At 42.8% G+C, this 18,812-nt stretch overlaps 1 protein-coding gene across 1 annotated transcript in view; it reads right to left on the reverse strand.

Moving 5' to 3' along the window:
• Window positions 1-1,228, reverse strand: part of DOK5 (docking protein 5) — a 139,217-nt gene extending 137,989 nt beyond the window's left edge. The window contains exon 1 of the mRNA XM_082645034.1: window positions 891-1,228. Within this exon, the coding sequence (XP_082501160.1) occupies window positions 891-956 (66 nt within the window). The 5' untranslated portion in view covers window positions 957-1,228. The remainder of the gene's footprint in view (window positions 1-890) is intronic.
• Window positions 1,229-18,812: the final 17,584 nt, after the last annotated feature.

The raw sequence follows: 18,812 nt of genomic DNA on the forward strand, positions 1-18,812 counted from the left end.
AAAAATCATTCCAGTATCCTCCACCTCCCTCAAGAATTCCTTTGCCATCCCTCAAGCCCAAAGAGAAGCAGAATGAGTTCTCTGAAGTCCATCAATGAAGAGCAAAGGGGAAAAGGGCAGAAGAGAGGGGGGTTTAAGAGAGGAGCCATCCCTGGGCCAACATCCGGTCCCTGACAAGTAGCCTCTGGTTCATTCATTCTTCCTTTTAGTACATATTTAGGGAGGGAGCACTTGCTCTGTGCCAGGTATTATGTTCCGCCCTAAATAGTCCTCCAGTGGGCATCCGGTGTGTATTCCAGCAATGAATCCACTACCCAGGCTCAGGACGATGGAACCTACCCACACCGCCTTTGCCAGCACCTGGGCCAGGGGTGGGTCACTGTCCAGGACCCGGAGTCTGAAAAGACTTCTTCTCCCTGGGGTCAGAGGGTCCCTGACCTTGTTCACACTCAGAGCGTCTGCCCTTTCCTCAATCAGTCCATCGACCCCCCGGAAAAGTTAATAAGTTGGCGGCGAGTGAGAAGAGGGGCACCGGGGGCAGCCGGCGGGCTCAGCAACCCCGCCCGGGTTTCTCAGCTCTAACTCCCATGGCTACCGAGAAATATTTATTTCCAGTAGACGGGCTCCAGTGGCTACTGAAGCCGACCACGGGGCCACCATCAGAAGGCCAAGTCATCCGAGAGATAAAGATAGATCCATTACATACCTAGACCCGGCCTTACAGTGGCAGCCCCAGGAGATGTGGGTTTAGGCTGAGAAACCACAGCGCAATTCTCCGGCGCGCTGCCGGGAATCTCCTTCCACCCTCCAGGGATGCTGGCTAAGGATAAAGACAATTGACCTGGTGAACGGGGGGGCGGGGGGAAAAAAAAAAAAGGATCGATACTTACCCCTAGGCGTCTGCTCCGGATCCTCACGTACCCTTGCTTCACTATGTCATTAAAATTGGAAGCCATCCCGGACAGCCAGTGACAACCCCCCTCCTCACCCAAGCGCACGCACCCTAAGTGGCTTTGGGGAGGGCTGAGGCCAGGGTCAAGAGAAGGCTTTGGGGTGGGGAAGGAGAAAGTTGACAAGGTGAAGCGGCTACGGCTGCGGCCCGGCGTGGCTTCAGAAGGCGCACATCACTTTCTCTGTCCCCCAAAACCTGAAAGTGGGCGGCCGGTTTGCAGCCACTTTGGGGGAGCGCAGAGAGCACAGCGCCGCGAGGCGAGGCTGGAGCGCCGGCGTCAGCTGACTCATCAGCCAGCCTGCCCGGAGGAGGAGCGGCGGCTGCTCAGGGATCCAGCCCAGCCTCTTCCCGGGGCCCAGGAGGAGAAGGAGGAGGGGGGAGGGGGGAGGGGGGGAGGGGGAGGGGGAGGGGGAGGGCGAGGAGGAGGAGCCGCGCGGGGCCGGCGCCTGGCGGTGGCCACCCGCAGGCAGACACACGTGGACGCGCTCACCCTCCTCCTCCCCTCCTCTCCCGCCCACCTCACCCGCCCCCATTCTCGTCCCGACCCCGACCCTCCTCCGGGACCCAGAGCTTGCCCCTGCCTGCCCCGCACCTCGCCCACACCCACCGAGATAACGCTCGGTAGCTTCCGGCTCTGGGCTTATTTTAGATGGAGAGGAAATTTCACTTTTTTCCCAGACGCCGCCGACCCCGCCTCTCCCTTCAGCCCCATCTTTGCCCTGAAAAGGGCTGGCTTTTGCCTCTGTTGTGCATGTGTCTGGGGAGCGGTGTTGCCATGGTTTGCCTTGACCTTGGCATATGAGGGGAGGGATAGTGCCCTGGCTTAAGCTGCATGCTTCCTCGGGTTTCCTTGGCATCCTGGACCCAGCCCTTGCGTTGATATCATTTTCCTTGTTTGAGCTTGTCTTTCCCGCCGGATCGTGAGTTTCCCAGGGGCTGACCCTTGGCCTCATTAGTACGTGTACCAACAAAGCCTGGCCCAGAACGGGTGCCGAATAAATCCTTAGTGTCAGGCACCCTCTAAGCCCTTAGCTTGGGCTCATTTAAACTCCCCTGTACTTTATGAGGTACCCACCCCCCTTATGTGAATACCAGGACCATATTTATGCCTCCCTAGCCTGGCAATAGAGCTCATGTTCATAGCCATTGCAGGATGCTGCCTATAGAATACGATAAAAGGGAGACCGGATTTTACATTCACCTGCCCCCGGCTGCACTACCTTCCTGAAACATGTCTGAGTTGATAACGGCTATCATTTATTGGCACCAGGCATTAGGCATTGTGCTAATCCTGTTAAAGGAATAATGAGATAGGTACTATCATCCACATTTTATAGAAACTGAAGCTCAGAGGAATTAAGAGATTTGCCCCAGGTCCCACGGGAAAGGAGGTGTGTGTGACACCAGCTCTCGTAAACACTGGATGGTAAACACTGTCCTATACAGTGTGGTCATGGGGGAGGGAGGTTACTAGGTGGTTTCCAAGGAAGATCTGTCTAATCACTTGCACTGTCCACAAAGGCAAAGATGGCATCAGAAATTTGACAATTCTTGTTCACTGGAGGTGACCAAACCAAGGCTGGGTGACCTCTGGTCAGAGCTACTGAGAGGATTCATTCATTTAGTGGATTCTTTGGCCTGATGACATTCAAAGGCTTTTCAACTCTAAGATTATATGAATCTTTCCTTTCTCACTGGGAACACTAGCTTTTAGTCATCTTGGTTTGATGGGTGTCAGTTAAAGAAGAGAATCACCCAAGAATGTGTCATAGGGGAACTGAGACTAAATTGGGACAATCAAAAAGCAAATCTTCTGGCAGGGAGAACTCTTTTTGTTACATAGTAAACCATTAGCTCTGTCATCATGTTGTCATTCAATGAAAATGATGTTTTAAGTTTAAATCTCTCACCAAAAGAAGATGAAATGATTAAAAATATCATTTGGAGAGTTCTTTTTGAAGGTTTAAAACTTAAAAAAAAAGAAACCATCCATGGTTGCCATGAAATAGACATGTTCATGGAAGGCATTTATCCAACACATCATTTGTAGACCAAACCCACAGTTATCATAGAAACCAAGAATTAAAGAACTTATGCATAAGGAGCTTGAGTGAATGGCTCAAGGTAACAGAAATAATTACTGACAAAAACTGAGACTGAGGGACTTCCCTGGTGGTCCAGTGGTTAAGACTCCGTGCTTCCAATGTAGGGGGCTCAGGTTCGATCCCTGGTCGGGGAACTGAGATCCCACATGCCACACGGCATGGCCAAAAATAAATAAATAAATACATAAATACTGAGACTGAGAAATCCATCCTTTGATAATTTATGTTGAGTTCAATCAATATCCATAAATAATTTATCTAGAAGTGAGGAAACTAGAATCACTCTAGCAAATATCAAACTAGATGTGAAGAAACAAATGCTTTTCTTTTTTAATTGCAAGACTGAATCCAGTGTATGGTTTTGTTTGTTTGTTTTGGGTGAAGTCAAACTGATATACGTGCAAAATACACAAACTGTGCTCTACTATTCAGAGGACAGACAGCCGTTTTGCACTTGTCCAAAATATGCATACACAGCTGTTGCAGGGGGAAAGGAGTAATTCACAGAGATACTCAATGTAAGTAGTGCTTATGGAGTTGTGCAGTGTACACCTCCCACAACTATGCGTGTCAGACAGACACACAGCCACACACAATTCGGTTTCATTAGAGGTAAGTCTGACATAGAAAAATCATTATTTCAATCCCTGTTTTTAACTCAATTTTTAACACTTAGAACTTCATAGTTATAGTATCCATTTTTGTTTGCTTCCTTAGCATGCAATTCCTTTCTTCCAATAGTGGTCACCATTGTCACTTGGGGTATAATTATCCCCTGCTCCCAGTACAGGTGTGCAGCCTTGTACATGCCTTCCTTCAAAGTTACTGATTGGTTTAGACGTGGACACATAACGTAAATTGGTGCATTAAGAGTTAATTACATTACTTTTGCTGAATACTGGGCCAAAGGTTCATACTGTGTTTGGCTGAAATAGAGTCTGGATGCATGGAGCCCAGGAGCTTCGGGAATGGAGGCTACACAAAAGAAGCAAAGCCAAGAGATAAGGAGAAGCAAACCCAATCCTGATAGTACTGTTTGGACCCCCCTATCCAGTACCCCAGGAACCTATTACATCATAAATACTCAAGAAGCTGGTGTAACAATTAGACCCCAAAATGCAATGACTTAGATTGGGTAAAAGTTTATTTCTCTCTCATGGAACAATCCAGATGGGCAGATAGGAAGCTCAGTCTCAAAAGGTCATCCAGGGACTCAAGCTGGGGGGTCAGCTGTGGACATGGTGTCCATCCTTGGGTCTAGTTAACTGCCACTTCCCAGGAAGGGAGAAGAGAGCATGAAGGGAAAACAGCCTCCAAATAAAAAACTCATCCAGATATTTCAAACCTCTCTTTCTCTTGCATCCCACTGACCAATATATTGTCACATGGCCACAGCTGACCACATGGCCACAGCTGAGAATGGGGAATATAGTCTCCATTCCAACATGGCTCTATTTCTGGAAGAACAAAATTGAACTGGTATTGCATGGGTCAGTTGGCATTTTCTACCTCAGTGGAGCCACTCTTGGAATGTTTAACTGCACAAGGTAAAAAATTCCCCTTTTTTCTTAAACCAGCACAGACTGAGGTATTCTGTCATTTGCAATCAAAGGAGTCCTGTTTAAGGTACCATGGTACAATCTGAACAAGAATCTCAACTAAATTGTATATAGACACAACTATAAGGCCCAGATTACTTGAGAAAATTCCAAAACTTTTTGTGGCATTTTCCCATAAAGGTACAGACAAAGGTGAAAGTGACCTCAGCTCCAAACTGGTCTGATCTCCGTCATTGAGAATCACTACTCTCTCAACTATGAGTGATTCTGGGGGAGTGGGTAGAGATAGCGACTATCTCATTCACCACAGGGCTGGACACCTGATCAAGTCTGGCCAATCAGCACACACCATTCTTGGACATGAAGACTGACACAAAAATGGGCACATGACGTAGAAGATCCAATCAAAATCTTCCCTGAGGTGAACAGATGAACACATGAGATACACATCTGCATAGCCCTATTGTTTCCATAATGTGAGCCTAGGTGAGAATAAAGCCAAGAAAGGAGAAAGTGGGATGAGAGACAGAGCTAGAGATACAACCATTCCTGAGGCCAGAACTACCTCTTCCACTTCTCAATGACACAATCTACTTTTTTTGTTTTGTCTTGTTTATTTGAGCCCATTTGAATTGGGTTATGAAGAGCATGCTCCCCAGGGCTGGGACTAGGGTGAGGCAAGTGGGGCACTTACAGTGTAAAATTTAAGGAGACACTCACTCTCAAGGCTGCGTGAGTGCTGAGCCTCCATTTGCAAGACCCTGAGGGTGAATGCTTCCTTAGATCATCCCTTCAGGAGCTTCTTGCTTCCTCCAGTCCTGACCCTGACACTACTGCCTTTCTTAGTCATCTCAGGCTGCTATAACAAAATACACAGAGTGGGTGGCTTAAACAACAGAGGTTTATTTCTCACAGATTTAGAAGCTGGGAAGTCCAAGATCAAGTGCGTGCAGATTCTTCTTCCTGGCTTGTAGACAGCTGCCTTCTTGCTATGAGCTCACATGCCAGACAGAAAGAGAGGGCTCTGGTCTCTATTTCTCTTCTTATAAGAGCACTAATCCTATTCATGAGGGCCCCACCCTCATGACCTCATCTAAATCTAATCAACTCCCAAAGGGCCCACCTCCAAATACCATCACATTGGGGGGTAGGGTCTCAACGTATAAATTTTGGGGGGACACATTCAGTCCATAACGTTATCCTTATTAAAAGCATATTAATTAAAATGAAAGGACTGTCAGTTCAAAATGGAATACATATAACAGTATTCTTCTCCTGCTTAGACATCTTCTTGTTATGAAACAAAACTATGTCATGCACTGAAACAGAACTTTATAACCATAGCATCACAAAGGCAGGAATTAGCCCAAAGGTTGCTTAGTCCAATACATTCAGAGCAGAAATCCACTCTAGCTTGAAACGTGAACAATTCATGCCTTGCTCTCTGTATTCCCTTTAGCCTATTACTATTATTATTGTTATTCTTCTTTAGTTCTTCAGAACAGAAAATGCAGAGGCAACTGCGCTTTTCCAGAGCAGGTGCCCAAGCTTCATCAAAGGATCTTGTACTTTCACCAAGTACCACGAAGTACCAGGGCAGAGGCTGAAATGGCCCTTGTCCAAAATCTTTACCAAAAATAACTTGAGCTTTGGCCCCGTCGCCTGCTGCTCTCAGTGGGAGTGTCACAGAAACATAAGCAGCCTTTCCTCTGGCAAGGTGACACGGCGCTAATGAGAAGGATCGGGCTGGGGCTGAGGAGAGAGGTTGTGGGCTCTGCCACCGGCTCCCTTCCCCAGCCCGTAACCAGCTGAAGGAGGAGGACTTGGGAGAATGAGGCACCGAGATCAGGTGGGAGAAAGCCTGGGGGCAGGTGTGCTTCAGTTCTTCACTGCTTCCCTGCCTCCTTCCTGCACTGGACAGACACTGAGCACCTGCTCTGAGTGGACAGTGTCCACACTAAGCTTTAACACACATACACACACACACACACACACACCACATAGATGAACAAAGTCCATGTCCTCAGGGAGCTTATAACCCAGGAGAGATAACAAGTAAACAAGTAAATAAACAATGTAAACAGCTGTAGATGGTGATAGGGAAGTGAGTGCAGTACTACGTAGGGGCTCACCAGCGGCCTGCTCAAAGCCAGAGAGTCGGGGAAGTCTTCTCTGAGGACGTGGCACTGAAGCCCAGACAGGAAAGAGAAGCAGCAGCTGTGTGAAACGTCAGGGGCAGGGCATTCCAGCCGGAGGGAAGAGCCCTCGAAAAAGCCAGGAGGAAGGAAAGAGCTTGGCAAGTCCAAGGAGCTCAGGGAAGGAGAGTGTGTCTCCACCCACAGGAGGAGGGATTGATGGGGAAAATAGTCCCAGGGAAAGGACAGGACAGCCCAACCCCTGGCCTAGCGGCTGCAGCAAAAAAAAAAAACTACATCCTACTCAAAAGGAGAAAACATGAAGGAACCGCTGATTTATATTTTTAAAATATTATTCTGCCTGTTGAGTAAAAAATGGGTAAGAAGGGGGCTTCCCTGGTGGCGCAGTGGTTGAGAGTCCGCCTGCCGATGCAGGGGACACGGGTTCGTGCCCCGGTCCGGGAAGATCCCACATGCCGCCGAGCGGCTGGGCCCGTGAGCCATGGCCGCTGAGCCTGCGCGTCCGGGGCCTGTGCTCCGCAACGGGAGAGGCCACGGCAGTGAGAGGCCTGCGTACCGCAAAAAAAAAAAAAAAAAAAAAAAAAAAAATGGATAAGAAGGGACTGGACTGGAAATCATGAGACCATATAAGTATCTAGTTCTAAGGACCTTTGCCAAAAAATCTTTAGGAAAAGAGAAATAAAGCTTCCAATGAGAATGTAAATTTATATCGATTGATATAACTGTTTTGGAGCATGAGTGATGCTATCTTAAAATTTTTAACTTTGATAATTGCTTACCCTAGGTCCTCAACAATTCCAGTTCTGGAAATGTATCCAAAGGCACAAATATTTAGTTACAAGAATATTCACTGCAGTGTTGTTTATGATTTTATATATATACACACACACACACAAACATATTTTTTCACATGGAAGAGTGTGTATATACATGTAGCCAAATTTCCGAAGAAGCCAGGATCACTGAGATGTAATCGTTCCCCATTAAACTTTGCTTATTGAGAAGTGCTTTCTCCAAGCCTAAATGAAATCTCCAGCAGGTCCTTGGCCCTTCTGACTACTACGGGGTACTAAAGGGTCCACTTCAGCCTAACAAACACAGAACACCGCCCCCTTTCCATGTAGGGTTTATCCCCGAGCCCAGTTCAGGCCTGGGAGTGAGGTGGGGCTTAACGGGGTCTTCACTGATCTTCTCTCTGCCTCTTCCACGTAATAACTACAGGCTCCTGAGACCCCCAGGATTGGAGCCCAGGGGACAGGAGAGGCTAGAACACAGAAGTTCTGCTTGCCCCAAGGTTTGTCTGTGGGTGGATGCCCTCTGGGCTGCGGGCATATAAAGGCTGCTCTTTCTCTCACTGAGCTTTTGTGGGTTCATGAGGCACCAGCCCCTGTGTGCTCCACACCCACAGGGACTCACATCCCAGGCTTCTAAGTGAATCTCTTGAAAACCGCTCCCTCGCTGTAAGTTAAGCAGAAGCTCCCCATTCCCTGCCCCAGGGGGAGAAGAGCTCTCTGCCAGGGACCCTTCCTTCTTTAATCTCTTTATCCACAATGTCCTATTTAGGCCGGAGGCGCGTGATGGACTAACGCAAACAAAAGGGTTGCGAACTACTTTTTTTTGGAATTTCTGCACAGACAGCCCAGCACCTTGCTTTGGAATGTTTTCTAAATGTGCCCCCATCCTTCCCCTGGGCTTGTGCGGCTTCCTCTGCAATTGAGTCAATAGTAATTTTATCATTCTGTGACAAATCCATATTACAACCATTAAAATGGATGTGAAAGAGGTCCCTTCTTATTTGTTCGTTCAACAAATATTATATGAGTCAGGCTTGCTAGGCGCTGAGGAATTGGTGGAGCAGATAGAAAGAGACCAGGCTCTGCCCTTGTGGAGTTGATGGTCCAGTGGGAGTGCAAGACGTTAATAAAATATTCCAATAAGTGTAAAATTATGCACCAAAGAAAGTTACATGATGTTAGGACAAGGAGAGAGGACCTGACCCCTTTGGAAGATGGGGGATGGAGAAATTAGGGAGCTGAGATGGGAAGGAGAAGGTGATATTACCCAGGTGAGGGAGGGAGCGGGGGAGGGGGGAAGAAGGCCATGAGCAAATGTCCCCGACAGGCGAGCATGTGGTACATTTAGAGCGGAAGGAAGGTCAAGGTGACTGGAACTTGGAGAATGAGAAGAGGGTAGTGAGTGATGAGGCCAGAGGGGATAAAAGGGCTTCTCATACTCTGATTATAAGTGATCTATGCAGTATGATCCTGTTTTTTTTTAAAAAAAAATTATACACACACACACACACACACACACACACATGCACACCCTGGGTAGAATATATCTACACTAAAGTATTAGCAGTGGTTATTTGTGGGCAGAAGTGAAGTATTGAAGGTGTTAATTCTTTCCTGTGTGTTTTTTAAAATATAAATTCCAAATGCAATTTAAAAAAAAGAGAGAGAATGACTCTTTCTTTCTGCACAGGTGGACCTCACATCTTAAATTTTATAACCAAGGACACCAAAGCAAACATAAACCTCTAGTGAACTTGACTGGGATTCAAATTTTGGAGTCTTGTGATCCTTAGGCTTCTCCCAGATATTCAAGTCTCTTCTCTGATGAGGAGAGGCCTCCTCTCTGCAGGTCAATGCAAAGCCAACCCAGGAAAATCTAGGCCAACACATGAGAAAGAGACCACAGAGAAGTAACTAGATGACAAAGGCATCTGGCATTTACAGAGCCCTTTTTCAAACTGAAGCGTGTATTCATTGGTTGCTGCAAGATTAGAAGTCAATATTCCGAAGGTCTCCTCACTCAGTTCACTGAGTGACTTTGGGAAAGCCTTTCATGTCTCCTGCCTTATAACCTGATCTGGAAAACACAGGTAAATGGGACCAGCCTTATTGGTACAGTGTGTTGAAGTCCCTGGATAAAATGTGCAAAGAGGGCAGAATCTTATGTTCAAAGCGTTCTGCCAATGTTAATTAATCCCCACAGCACCCCCAAGCCCTGTAATGTTATCCCCCCCAATTCGCGGCTGAAGGACCTGAAGCAGAAAGAATAAAATGACTTGTCCAGGGACACAGAAGGAGCTGCTGGAGAACAGGAGTTAGCCCTCGACAGCACTGGCATCCAAAGAAGTGGCATTTTAACATCACTCATAAGATACGACTGAATGGTGCGGCATGTTTTTATTTTGAAAACAGAGTTTCTGTGCCGATGAATTATAAGGCAGCAAAAGCCCAGATGCATTTACAATAAAATACGGCAGACAGATCCATGTGCAATTTTAGGAACTCCTTCCTTAGACTGATGACTGTGATTAGCTGCTCACATCAATTCCACTTCTATCTCATTGGCAGAGCTTAGCCACGTGACCTTGGCCTCACAAAGAGAAGGGAAAGTGGGGAAATGTAGGTTTTACTCAAGGCAGCCATGAGCCAGGCTAACGGTGGGAGTCTATGGCAAAGGCAGAAGGGCTGCTTGGCTGGGGACTGGACCAGAGACAACCTGAGAGGATGGAGCGACCAGTTAGGAAGCTACCGGGGACAACTGGTCATCCTACCACCCCAATCTTAACATGGCTGAAACCAAACTCACAGTCGTCCCAACATTATGCCCCTCCAGTGTTTCTAAATCATATCAGCATCTTTTTAGCTAAAAATAGCATAAAGCTCAACCACCAGAATCTCAGATCAAAGGCATTTAAGATGCTACTATACCACTTTATGCCCTAGTAAGGAAGAAAAATTACTACCAACTTAACTTTTCGTGCCGATGACCAACCATAATAATTTTTCATAGCTTTACTGAGGTATAATTGACATTCAACAAACTGCAAATATATAAGGTGTAAAATTTCATAAGTTCTGACAAATGTGTACACCTGTGAAATCATCACCACAATCAAGATAGTGGATATACCCATGCCCCCAGAAGTTGTCTTGTGCCCCTGCTATCTCATGCCACCATGCTACAGTGTTCATCGTTTTGCCATATATAAATGTACCAAAACAACATTTGTGTACCTTAAACTTACACAGTGTTAGGTGTCAATTATATCTCAATAAATCTGGGGGAAAATGGATTTTTCCTATTTTACTACAGCCTACTTTTTCCTTCTCATTCTGTGGAGACTGGTACAGTTTGATACACTTAGATCTAGTCATTGAACTACTGAATCATACTTCATCATATGATAACACATTTTATTTCTCCTTTTTCCACTGACAGACATTTAAATTATTTCTATTTTATCCCATTACAAGCAACAGACATTAAATTGTTATGCCTAAAATATGAAATACGATCATCACAGTAATATCTTTCTTAAAAAAACCCTAAAATCACTGACAGCTATTGACACTCAACATCAGAATTCTTAAAGAATACAGATGCTTGTGGGCTCTTTTTAATGAAATCAAATACTCAGCAGACCTTCTAAGGAGCCAGTGCAATAAAAAAAAGTCTGTTTTGCAGAAGCTCTGCAGTGAGAATAAAAACTAAACTAATATATTTTACACTTGATCTTAGCCAAAAGGCCGAGAAGCGATAAAACTAATATATTTAAAATATTTCTTTGATTTCCCTTGTAAGCTTCAAATGTTAAGTCTCACATCAGTCCATTTAAATAACAGCAAAATCGTACCTGTGAATGACGGAAGCAAGAACGTGAAGGACGCTGCATTGGCATTTTAGCTCCAAGACAGATAACGTTTGGTCTTCCTTTTGAAGTGGCTTCAACAAAATCATGTCGCATTTGCATATGGAATAAAATCCACTGGCTTACAAGGTCAGACACGTCCCCAGGTCTTCCTCGTCTGCCTCCCGGATCCATCTACCTCCTGCTTCTGCTCACCCCCACCATCCACAAAGACCTTCTTCCTGTTCCCAAAATACACCAAACTCACTCCCTGCTCAGCACCTTAGCGTTTGCTTGCTCCTCTCTTCCACACACCCTTCCCTCAGATTTTCGCGTGGCTGACTCCTTCCTGTCACTAAGTTCTCAGCTTGTGTCACTTCCTCTGAGAAGCCTTCCTTGATATCTGAGTCCAAATTAGCTTCCTTCTTCCAGCCAAGTCACTTGCCCTCATAAACTTTTTTTCAAAACACTTGGCATAAATTGAAACTATCTTGTTTCATGATGTGCTAACATGTCTCCTGTCTGTTCTCCATCCCCCATAAGACTGAGCACGAGTTGAGACCTTTCTGACTTGTGCACTGTGAGCCTCAGTGCCTGGTACAATGCCCAGCATTGCTGAATGAATGAATGAATGAGTGAATTAATGAAATGCAGGCTATTATTTGATATTACATGTGTCCTGAGATGTTCAACAAATAATAGAAAACTAAAATAATGTCTGCATCACCATCTCATGTGTATCTTCCTCCAGGGTGAGCCATTTGTAGGTAAAGATCCCTTCTTACGGCATTGCTTTAAACAAATGCAGTTAAACATGGATGGACAGTGCTCAAGAGAGACCTATTCAGAAAGGCATTGCACATTAAAGTAAGAAATCTGGACAAACAAGTGAAAACAACCAACAACTATGGGCTCTGGCGTCGAAAAGATTTGAATTCCCATCCCACCCCTCACTCTGTCTCTGAACCAGTGGTTCTCCACGGGGGCAATTCTGTCACCCAGGAGATATTTGTCTGGAGACGTCTTGGTTCTCGCAATGGTTGGGGGGTGGGGAGCTCTTGCTTTTAGTAGAGAGAGACCAGGGATGCTACAGAAACCCTACGATGCACAGGGCAGCCACTCAGCAAAGAATCATCCAGCTCCAAAGGCCAATAGCATGGAGGTTGGGAAACCCGGCTCTAAACAAATTACTTAATCTCTCCTGTACTCAGTTTTCTCAGATGTAAATTGGCAACGAACAATATCAACCATGTAGGATTAGGAGAAAACTGGGTTTAAGGCACCAAGAACTGGGTCTTGAGCATAATCTACAAATACACATTGTTTTTATTATGAACATCACATATTATACTTATTACTTGTTTCTGTTTATTACTTATTTATTAAGGCATGTGGCTCCTTCTATGGCAGGGTTTCTCCTTTATCTTTGAATCCCCATTTCCTAATAGAGGGTCTGGCAGATGCCTTAATAAATGTGGTCTGAATTATTTAAATTAAATTCAATATTGAATAATCTAAAACATCTTATATTTTGCTGTCATTTTGTCCCTCTCTCTCAAGATTAGTTTGACCACCCCAATTAGTGCTGTCCCCTATATGTTTAAGTTTCTTTTTATTTTTCTTATTATCTTGCTAGCCTCGTAAGTCAAGGATTGAATTATATGACACCAAAATTAATGATCTGGACCCTTACCTGTCTTTGTCATCATCTTCCTCCTTCCTCTCTCTGACTCACTAGAGGCAACACACTGGCCTTCTTGCTATTTCTTGACAAGCCAAGCAGGATCCTGCCTCAGGGCCTTTGCACTTCCTCTGGCTAGAATGCTTTTCTCCCTGGATATCAACATGAGATGTTAACGTTCATTTTTCTCATTATGATGGGGTTGAGCATTGTCATAAGTTTACTTCCTGCCCATGTTTTATATTCTGTGCAATGTTTGCTCATGTCTTTGCCCATATTTTTGTTGTAGGAGTTTTCTGTTAATGTGTTCCAGATAACGATTTTTTGTCAGCTGTGTTACAAAAGTCTTCTGGTTTGGGGTTGTCTTTTCTTTTTCTTTGTGGTGCTTTTTAATAAACAGAAGTTTAAATTTTCATTGGAGTCAAATTATGGGTCATTTTTTTTCATGGTTAGTCATTTTTGTGTCTTAAGAAATCCTTCAGTATCTTTTTTTTATATCTTTATTGCAGTATAATTTCTTTACAATGTTATTTTCTGCTGTACGACAAAGTGAATCAGCTATATGTATACATATATCCCCATAACCCCTCCCTCTTAAGCCTCCCTCCCACCCTCCCTATCCCACCCCTCTAGGTCGTCACAAAGCATCGAGCTGATCTCCCTGTGCTATGCAGCAGCTTCCCACTAGCTATCTATTTTACATTTGGTAGTGTATATACGTCCATGCCACTCTCTCACTTCGTCCCAGCTTCCCCCTCCCTCCCTGTGACCTCAAGTCCATTCCCTATGTCCGCATCTTTATTCCTGCCCTGCCACTAGATTCATCAGTACAGTTTTTTTAGATTCCGTATACGTGCGTTATCATCCAGTATTTGTTTTTCTCTTTCTGACTTACTTCACTCTGTATGACAGACTCTAGGTCCATCCACCTCATTACAAATAACTCAATTTCATTCCTTTTTATGGCTGAGTAATATTCCATTGTATATATGTGCCACATCTTCTTTATCCATTCATCCGATGATGGACACTTAGGTTGCTTCCATATCCTGGCTATTGTAAATAGAGCTGCAGTGAACATTGTGGTACATGACTCTCTTTGAATTATGGTTTTCTCAGGGTATATGCCCAGTAATGGGATTGCTGGGTCGTATGGTAATTCTATTTTTAGTTTTTCAAGGAACCTCCATACTGTTCTCCATAGTGGCTGTATCAATTTACATTCCCACCAACAGTGCAAAAGGGTTCCCTTTTCTCCACACCCTCTCCAGCATTTATTGTTTCCAGATTTTTTGAAGATGGCCATTCTGACCAGTATGAGGTGATACCTCATTGTGGGGGTTTTTTTTGGGTTTTTTGTTTTTTATTTATTTTGGCTGTGTTGAGTCTTCTTTGCTGCACGCAGGCTTTCTCTAGTTGCGGTGAGCAGGGGCTACGCTTCGTTGCAGTGCATAGGCTTCTCATTTCAGTGGCTTCTCTTGTTGCGGAGCACAGGCTCTAGGCGCCGGGCTTCAGTAGTTGTGGCACACAGGCTCAGAAATTGTGGCTCACGTGCTCTAGAGCGCAGGCTCAGTAGTTGTGGCGCATGGGTTTAGTTGCTCCGCGGCATGTGGGATCTTCCCAGACCAGGGCTCAAACCCTTGTCCCCTGCACTGGCAGGTGGATTCCTAACCACTGAGCCACCAGGGAAATCCCCCCTCATCGTGGTTTTGATTTACATTTCTCTAATGATTGGTGATGTTGATCATCTTTTCATGTGTTTGTTGGCAATCTGTATGTCTACTTTGGAGAAATGTCTATTTAGGTGTTCGCCCATTTTGGGATTGGGTTGTTTGTTATTTTGATATTGAGCTGCATGAGCTTCTTGTAGATTTTGGAGATTAATCCTTTGTCAGTTGCTTCATTTGCAAATATTTTCTCCCATTCTGAGGACTGTCTTTTCGTCTTGTTTATGGTTTCCTTTGCTGTGCAAAAGCTTTTAAGTTTCATTAGGTCTCATCTGTTTATTTTTTATTTTATTTCCATTACTCTAGGAGGTGGGTCAAAAGGATCTTGCTGTTATTTCCTTCAGTATCTTAATGTCATACATAATCCATATTTTCTTCCACAAGTTTTAAAGTTTTGCTTGTCACATTTAAGTCTTGAATTCATCATGAACCATGATTTTACTGGGAGAGAGTGGTGCCATGGAAGACTGGGATCCAATTCCTTCCTTTCTATGTGGAAACCACTGTAGTAGCCCCCTTTCCACATCAGCCTACAACGTCTCATCTGTCATGGATCTAATTTCCCTACATGGGTCAGTTTCTGGATACTGGACAACACCCACCGCATACCTCAGCTCACTGCCTCAATAACTGGCATCTCTTAGAGTCCTAACCCCAAACCACACATTCATGCATCCTTAATTCTTCTTCTTCCTACATTCTCTCACCTCAGCAGTTTTTGATTTATGTATGTTGATGCTCTTTTATCTTATACATAAAGATACATGACCGTATTTTTTCAGAGTTGGGCAACACCAAAATAAAACTAATTTCTTTTGCAACATTAATAATTTTTACTCTGAATTCTAAATTCATGCACTAATGTACTCTCTCTTAATGTTTTTGTGATGGTCTGAGACATCACTGCCCATCCTTTATTTCTAATCTTTAGGTATCATTTTAAAGTATGTTAGTCTTTAATTAGTATATAATGGAATGCATCTTTTCCCAAGATAGTTTAATCCACTTTCATTTTTAACATTTATTGGTGTGTTTGGTCTCCTTAATTTCTGTTTTCTGATTTTATGCTCATTTTATTATTCATCTTTCCTCCTTTGGTTTATATAAGCTATGTTTTCTTTTTAATTTTTAATAAGGCTGAAGTTTAAAAAAATGTTGTTGGCAAGCGATACCATCTACATCAACACAACTTACTGTCTACATTAACATGACTCTATTATGCCAGGAAATTCTTGCCCAGAATTTGAAGTTGCAATAACTTTATTGCTTCTTTCAGGAACTTGCTGAAAATCCACTTATCTGAACAATAGACTATTCACCCTGTTCTCTTCAGTATAAGGAACAAAAGTCCTTTCTTCCTATTAAACAACAGCTTGCCCAAGTGCATTCATCAAATTATTGTTTATTCATTAAAGACTCACTTCAAAAATCTCACCTCTCTGCATCCATCAATCCTCAACTATTATACCACAAACTTTGCCAACTCCCAATCAAGCCCCTGCATCGAAAGATCTACCTTAAATCAGATCACAAAAACCTCATAGATCTCCCACTTTGGGCTTTTCCCTTTAGAGATGCTACTAAGACTCTGCCTTCCATCACTGCAGTAAACAATAAACTTGGCTTTGCTTGATCTGCAAGTTATTTTGATGATCTCTTTGGGGAATCAGCTGTCAACACCATCTTATTTTTATTCCTTCAGCAGTTAATTTTATAATTTTATGCATGTATTTTTCATGTCTGTGTCAAAAATTTTTGAAGTCTAACTTTTTGTAGAAGATGAAAATGCAGTTTTTATTTCACCTAGACCTGACCCCTTTTCCTAGCTTTTGTTCATATGATATAATATGGAATTATAATGACAAAGCTGACGATTTTACATTATACATGCTCTTTCAATAATTATTTTTGACATTTGTATTCGATTTTATAAATACATAAACATCCATGATGGAAATTTTAGCACATTTTGTTTTATATCAGCTCCATTCTACCTCTTCTAGCATCTACTATATAGTATCTATATAATGTAAGATTTTCAAATTTTCAATCCATAGATCTATTATTCATTTTTTTCTGCACCTTCTCATTCAAAAATTATTTTTGAAATTTAATATTACTACCACATTTAAACTCTATTATTAAATTGCATCTCTCTTGATCACTGACAGTTTTTAAAAAACTGTCATCTTCCTTCTCTGAAATTCTTTAAAAAACTGTCATTTTCCTTCTCTGAAATTCTTTGATCCATTCTTTTGAATAGCAGGAGGGTGACTTTGATTTTATTTTTAGGAAGAGGGCCTACATTTTCCTGCCAGCAGAATGACCTCATGAGTTTAAATGCAAATCAGACAAAGGCCATGTGAGGTATACAAAATTCTACTGGATATCATTCTTAACGTTTCCTCAGTTATATGAGTTTGAGAATATATATTTTAAAAATGAGCTCACTGAACTGACAAGTCTTTATCCTGGGGTAGAAATTATATTTATACATCTTTAAAATTCCACCAAATTTGTAAGTCCCAGTTAGCAAGGATCAATGTAATGTACTTCAAGATGGGGGGAAAAAGAAGCAAAAGTCAAATCAAATCAGTGATTTGGGTAAAAGTTACGGAATCTGTAAATAGATAGGTGAATTAGAAAATATGTATAACTTGAATTTGAGGAAATAGGCAAATTGATCACACCTTGGATTTATGGAGACATAACAAGGAGACTATAAAATAGATCTCGATGAGTCCCAGCAGGGTAGTCACTAAAAATCCAGGCAGTCTCTGGTCATGAATAAATCCAGTTAATTAAAAGTATAACTATATTCCGGACTTCCCTGGTGGCGCAGTGGTTGACAGTCTGCCTGCCAATGCAGGGGACACGCGTTCGAGCCCTGGGCTGGGAGGATCCCACATGCCGTGGAGCAACTAGATCCGTGAGCCACAACTACTGAGCCTGTGCTTCCGGAGCCTGTGCTCCTCAACAAGAGAGGCCGCGACAGTGAGAGGCCCACGCACCGCGATGAAGAGTGGCCTCCGCTTGCCACAACTAGAGAAAGCCCTCACACAGAAACGAAGATCCAGCACAGCCAAAAATAAGTAAGTAAATAAATAAATAAATAAATTTATTTTTTTAAAAAGTATAACTATATTCCTTAAATATGAACACAATACTTAAACTTTATAATTAAGTATAAAAAATTTGAGAGTAACAAAATCATAGTATTAACATTTTTTCTGTAAATACTGAATTTGTACACACTTTATAAACATGCCTTTGAAAAATTTTAAGAAAATAAAAACTTACTTTTTGTAAGTTTAAACATTAGTAAATGAAAAAGACTTGATAAATATTCTAGAAGGTTGTTTTTTATTAATTCAGTCTCTTGGGGGTACTTAGAGAAAGCAAATATATTAAATTTCTAAAAGCTGTTCAAAATATTTGAGGTGTTCAAGCTTAGAAAGGGAACCAAATATTTGCCAAAGATCCCTTAAAAGTGATTGCTAATAATATCTGCTGGACTTTAAAATAATAGATTTGTGAGCTATGCTTAAAGCCTAAGAAAGACTTAGTTTTCTTTTCACAACTGTAACTTTAATAAATTGAATAGCTACTTTTTTTTAAAATAGAATACTTCTGAGTAGTATTTTTCTATATGTACAAGCATCCCTTGGGGGCACTGAAGAATCCTTACATAAATATATCCTTCCTTTCATGTTGCTCATCAAGCATTTATTTAATCATTAAACATAGATCTATTAAATGTTTATTACAATCTATGTAATGGGCAAAATACTGGTGATTCACTGAGAAATGAGAAAGGGTAATATGTTCACACAGACACATATTTTTGAGTTTCTGTAAATTTTGTAAGAGTAAGATGTCTAAGCATAACTAAGTTACAGACTGCTGCTTCCTTTCCCACCAAATCCCTGCCTGTTACACTTCCCTTTTATCAGTGGTATTAGAGTGGTGGTGAACATTTTTTGTATCTAG

The sequence above is a fragment of the Mesoplodon mirus genome, assembly GCF_964341445.2.
Source record: "Mesoplodon mirus genome assembly, chromosome: 15".
NCBI lineage: Eukaryota > Metazoa > Chordata > Mammalia > Artiodactyla > Ziphiidae > Mesoplodon > Mesoplodon mirus.